Genomic DNA, 6,280 nt, shown 5'->3' with positions numbered 1-6,280 from the left:
CCGTGCCCTGCGGCTGAGCCCTAATGCTTAATCTGTTAATATGGATTAGTAATTACTTTAATGCTTTGATTATAGTTTAATGCTTATGATTCATTGATTGCTAATTCATTACTTATTGAATATTGATTCACATTAACATATTACTAGTTGATTCATTGATTAATTGATATAATTGATATATGTTGTGAGTTGTTTGTTGTGCCCGTTGTCCTTTAGCTCCTAACTGGTGAAGCCTACTCCACTCTTCTTCACAACACGTGAAGGTTTGCACTATTTTTCTCCTTAAATAGTACAAGTCTCCTCTACAACGTGCTCCGTTGATCACCAAGCCCGGTAACTACGTTTGATTAGGTTTTTCAACTACTCCAAAGTTTACTCCGCCTCTTTCTACTTCAAAAGTAGAGATGGTTGAAAATGGTTGATATGATTTCCCAACTTGTGATTCTTGTGCTTGAAAGTCTTGATCTTAACGCTAGAGCTTCACAAGATCTCTTTCTTAATCTGGGTTAAACTTTGAGCTTTTTAACACTGGAAAAATAATATTGCTTTCTTAGAGAGTTTTCACTTTTTCAACTCTATTCAAATGAGATGTGACAAGGGTATTTTTAGGTGGGAATTTTCAGATCCGTTGGGGGGAATCCAAAATTCAAACCTATTGTCCAGTGTGTAATGACCAATGGGTAAGGTTTGACCTTTTCAGAATGTCAGTACCTTTCTAGCCGTTTGTTCACTTTTATGCAAGGACAATTTGTCTTTTGTCTCACAAAAAAGTGACAATCATTAAATGTTTCTCGGGATCGTTGCCTAGGATCCATTTTGACATTCAGATTATACCCATCTTCAAGGCTATAGATAAGACAACTTTCAGAGAATGTCTTGTCCTTTGTTACTCGTGAGAATGATTGACCTTATCATTCTCATCAATCTCCTCGAATCAATCACCTTTGATTGTTCGATTTCATCAATTCGGCCCTTCCATTCTTCGGCCTAGATCTTCAGTCTTCTGTCTTCGGTTCTTCAAGTCTTCATGTTTTCAATCTTCAACACTTCGGTCTTAAATATTTTACTTGAGAATTAGTTTAGAGATAACATCAGGTTACATTTTGACAATAAGGATTCGCCTATCTATTAGGACCGAGACATGGATCCGAATTTTCTAATCTAAAGGACATAAAGAAATGGGGGGTCTCCTCGGGTCATTGGTATCATCAAAATCAATAGCTCGGGGTTCCTAACATCTACTTCAAGAGATTATTGGACAACTATTAGTGTGATAAGTCAATGCTACTTATCCATATACAAAATGTGTCAAAGACATTTTTTCAAAAATAGACAAACTGGTGTATAAAATTCCTTTCAGGGAAATACTTGATCTGCAGGTCAAGGTAATACTTGGTTTTCCGAGTCCTTTTATTTCTAAAATTTTTTTTTAGAACATGAGTTAATATTATTAAGCTTTTTACGATGTTTATAACACCAACATAAGTTGAGATAATTAATACGATTAGTACCCCCTAAATAAGTACTAACGATATATTTTGATTTTTATATTTTCCTACTTCAGGAGGAAATTACTCAGTTAATGCTTTACTATTTCAAGTTAAGTAAAGCCTTTGTATTTCAACAACAAATATGTTGTAATATTTATTTTAAGAATTATAAATCCATCACGGATCAAATTTAGCAATTCTACACTCATTTATAACCCAATAAAGAGCACTTTTGGTACATATTATCCCTTCTAAATGAGGGTAATAACTCCATTCGCAATCCTTTAAATAATTTATGATGACACATAATTCCTTCTTCAAAAGGAGAATTACTCAGTCAATTATGATCTGTGCTAGGTCATATAAAGACCATTTCGTTCAATGACCCATTATCATGTGGTCATGCCATTTATTAGCTGCACATATCTAAGTTTATTCTGCCAATGATATTGTGTAGTGAAACTTAAAATCAATCAAGGGTTTCTGCGTGAACCCATGTGCTAAAAAAGCTCGCTATTATACCTCCTTCATCATTTTCATTTCTCTTTCGTACAAACACTCATTTGTAACCAACATGGTTAACATTCAATGGTGTACGTGTTATAAAGAAAATCTATTTTAGCAAGTCGAGCTATGCCTTAATTGCTTCTTTAAATATTAAACAATGAGGATGCTTCTAGCACCTCACCTGGATCTAGTTTATTTAAATGAGCAATTATATTGGTGATTGTGTTGTCGACAACTATTATAATTTTCTCCCATATTTATAAAATTCATGATAATTTTTAAATTAACCAGATCGTTGACGTTTCCCAATATTAAGATTTGGTCATCCTGCATCCCTACTTCCCTAGTATTATGTTTGTTTGGTGCACCTTACTAAGGTTTTCATCATCTGGACGAATGTCTTAAAGATATACTCCCTCAGTCCCGTAATCCTTGTCATATTTTCTTTTTGCACGAATTTTTAGGCAGCAGAGTAAAAGTAAATTGTCCTCCAATTTTGCCCCTCTTTTCTTCTCTCACCAGCAACTCAATAATCCACTAAAGTCTGGAACAAACCATACGCTTCTTCTTCTTCTCCAAACCATACGCTTCTTCTTCTTCTTCTCCAAACCATACGCTTCTACTTCTTTCTCTTTCTTTCTCTTTCGTTTCTTTGGTTCTAATTTTTTCTCTAGATAAGAATTCTAAAATTCTTTCTTCCATGAAGACTGAGATCTACATCGCCGTACTCATATGGGAAGATATTGAAGATATGAATCACTTAATTTCGTAGAGATTTCAAAACACGAAAATTGAGTTTTGATGAAATTAGAGCATATGAATTTAAAAAATTGATATCAAGGTTAGTATTCTATACTTAGTCTATGGAGTTTCCCTACAAATAGTGACTTTAAGTTTAAAACTTTTGAAAAATTATTCTTAATTCTCCTTCAATTTAGGGGTTTTTTAATTTGTTTTTTTTTTTAGATAGAATCTCAGATCCTAGTATCCCACAAATTGAAATACAGAGCACGAAAAAATATGTAACTTTGAATCTATTTTTTTTTCTCTTTTTTATACTCAATTTTTCAATTTTGATGATTATATAGAGCACTCTTTTTTATACTCTATACTTCTCAAAGAAAAATTACTCCATAGTTTCTGTCTATATATGCAGTCGGATCACCAAAGTTGAGAAAAAATCGCGGTAAAATTTTCCGCCAATTTTTTATATGAAATTTACGGATTAAAATACTCTATTTTATTATTTTATGGTCAATAGAATGATTAGTACTCTGTATATATAGTGTGTTTGTAGGAAGCCTTTTTTTTATTTTTTTCTCAGAGTACTTCATAACAGAGAGGTTTTTTGTATTAAAAAAAAGTAATGGAGTTTATACAAGAAGAGAGTTCTAATGATGTTCATGTAAGCACGAGATGTTCTAAGGATATGTTATGGAGTAATTCATAACAGAGAAATGTTATTTTTGAAACTTTGTTAAAACACAGTGTGAATGGAAAAGTAAAATATAGTTCAGTTAAAGAAGTTGCAAATATGTATTCTGTGTCTACAAGAACTGTTAGTCGAATATGGAAAAAAAAGGGATTGCTTGTGTTGCAAATGGTGTTCCAGTTGATATTTCTTTAAACTTGTCAGGTAATGTAATAAGGAAAAGGATTGCGATTAATCCTGAAGATGTTGCTAGAATCCCATTGAATCCCCGAACAACAATTCGTTCTATGGCTAGTGCACTAAGCATGTCAAAAACAAGCCTTCACCGGAGAGTTAAGGATGGATCTTTTGAAATCCCACTCAAATGCTATCAAGCCTATGTAAACAGTGGAAAACCAGAAGGTAAGATTACAGTTTTGCATACCTATGATTGATTCAAGTTCGTCTCATAATAATCCATGTTTCATACATATGTATGACTGCGTTCATATAGATGAGAAATGGTTTTTCCTCTCAAGAACTTCTCAAAAATATTACCTACTGCCTAAGGAAGATGAACCATATCGTACTTGTAAAAGTAAAAAGTTTATAACACAAGTTATGTTTCTTTGTGTTGTTGCTCGCCCTCGGTTTGATTTAGAAAGAAATGAAATGTTTGATGGGAAAATTGGGATGTTCCCATTTGTTTATAAAGAACCAGCTAAGTGTAGAAGTAAGAACCGGGAAGCTGGAACCTTAGAAACTAAGCCCATTGAATCTGTAAATAAAGAAGTTACAAGAAAATGGTTGATTGATTATGTATTTCCTGCAATACGTGCAAAATGGCCTTTAAGTAGTTCAAAGACTATATATATTCAACAAGATAACTACATATTAGTATGAATGATGCTGAATTTTTGGAGGCTGCAAAGAAAGATGGCTTTGATATTCACTTAACTTGTCAACCTCCAAATAGTCCAGACATGAATGTATTGGATCTTGGTTTTTTAAGAGCTCTTCAATCTTTACAACATCAAGAAGCTCCTCGCAATGTGAATGAACTAGTTGCTGCAAATCATAAAGCATTTAATGAGATCTAAGTAGAAAGTCTCAGTAATGTTTTTTTAACATTGCAACTATGTATGGTTGAAGTTATGAAAAAGTTCGGAGGGAACAATTATAAGCTGCCACACATAAATAAGCAAAAGTTAACACGGGATGGCTTATTACCTACTACTATCTCATGTGATCTAGAAGTCTTAGATGAAGCAATTTCAAGTCTCCAGCAGTAAAGTACTGAAAATGAGGTTGCTTGGTATGAAGTGCACTTGTAGTTGTATTTTTTGTGAACATTTGTATCCAGCAATAAAGTACTGAAAATGAGGTTGCTTGGTATGAAGTGTTCTTGTAGTTGTATTTTTTGTGAACATTTGTATATTGTGTAATTAGTGAAAAGCTAAAGCAGAGGCTTGGCTGTGATCCTTGTGAGACAGGGGGAGCTGGCAGTTGGTATGCTTGGGTGGTTCAACTGTGATAGCAGTTGGCAAAAGCTGGACAGTAGGAAGAGAGGGATGATAGCAGTGATACTCTCAATGTGTTGGGGGTTGACCTTAGATGATTTAATTTGTGTTTGAATTTGATAGCTTGTGATTTAATTAGATAATTGAAGTAGGTGCATGCAGCTTAGGTAAAAAGGGTTGGGGGGATATGCATGAGGGTGGGTTTCTGCTAATAAATCATGGGCTTCCTCTAGCTTAGTCAAAATTGTGATGTGTGCTTGGTATGAATGTGATGAATGCTTAGCTTGATGGTGTCATGAATCTTGCATAGCTTACACTCAGAGATGGGAGTGCTTTTACTGGTAGAATGATCTGGTTTATTTGATTGTAAATTGCTGAGGTGCTAGTGATATAAGGAGAAATTCTGAAAAAGAAAAATCATTGAAGGGGTAATGGGAATTGGAGAATTGGAGGATCACTTTTGGATCCATCTTGTATAGACAGTTTTGGTTTTATATGAATAATGGAGTTGGTTTAGAGAAAAAAAAAAGTGAACCGGGAGTAATATTTATGGAGTATTTAGCTTAGGGGTGAACACTGGTCAGTTACGATCAATAATCGATAACTATTTTTAAATCTTCATAATTGACCAAAAATTGAAGTTTGGTTTTCGGTCAGTTATGTCAATTATCGAAAAATCGAATGTCATAATCCATTTAAAACCGATTCATCGAATAATCAAAATTTTGAACGTCCATAATTGATTTATCGAATAACGAAAATTTTTAACCGCAAATTTATCAATTAAAATTAATAACCGATAATTCGCCGAAAACAAAAACTTTTTATCGTTTCGATGGTTATTGAAGTCGTCATTTTTTTTCGACAAGTATGCTCACCCCTAATTTAGCTCATCAAGAATGAAAGATTAAAACTTAAGAACAAAATTATCTTGGTTGTTTAAATAAAGAGTAGAAAATTAGATAAAATGTGTAAAAATAGTCTTATCATTTTGACTACAACAAGTACTACATAGTACAAAGTACAATAAATTAACTTAAAAGTATGAAATACACATAAGGGCAATTTTTGAAAAATAGAATAATAGTGGTGTTTAGTTTAGGAAAGTGGACAACATTATGGGACAAACTAAAAAGGAAAGTAAGACAGGTAAAATGGGACGGAGGGAGTAACTTTTAAGATTTTTCAAAGGGTGATATAATTCCTTACTAGATGTAGTTGTTGAGGATTCTTATTTTCTATATCAATGAATCTCCCGCACATCTGGCGACAAGGAGTATCGATATATATATATATATATATATATATATATATATATATATATATATATATATATATATATATATATATAT

At 33.0% G+C, this 6,280-nt stretch overlaps 1 protein-coding gene across 1 annotated transcript; it reads left to right on the top strand.

The window, feature by feature from the left end:
- Window positions 1-3,566: 3,566 nt before the first annotated feature.
- On the top strand, window positions 3,567-4,508 carry LOC116020160. Its single transcript, XM_031260643.1, has 3 exons — window positions 3,567-3,831; window positions 3,923-4,188; window positions 4,332-4,508. The coding sequence occupies exons 1-3, from the start codon at window positions 3,567-3,569 to the stop codon at window positions 4,506-4,508; spliced, it is 708 nt and encodes a 235-aa protein (XP_031116503.1).
- The last annotated feature ends 1,772 nt before the right edge of the window (window positions 4,509-6,280 follow it).

The sequence above is a fragment of the Ipomoea triloba genome, chromosome 5 (genome assembly GCF_003576645.1).
Source record: "Ipomoea triloba cultivar NCNSP0323 chromosome 5, ASM357664v1".
In the NCBI taxonomy this organism is placed as follows: domain Eukaryota; kingdom Viridiplantae; phylum Streptophyta; class Magnoliopsida; order Solanales; family Convolvulaceae; genus Ipomoea; species Ipomoea triloba.
The sequence above is the reverse complement of the archived record's forward strand: the minus strand, read 5'-3'. Positions and strand labels throughout refer to the sequence as shown.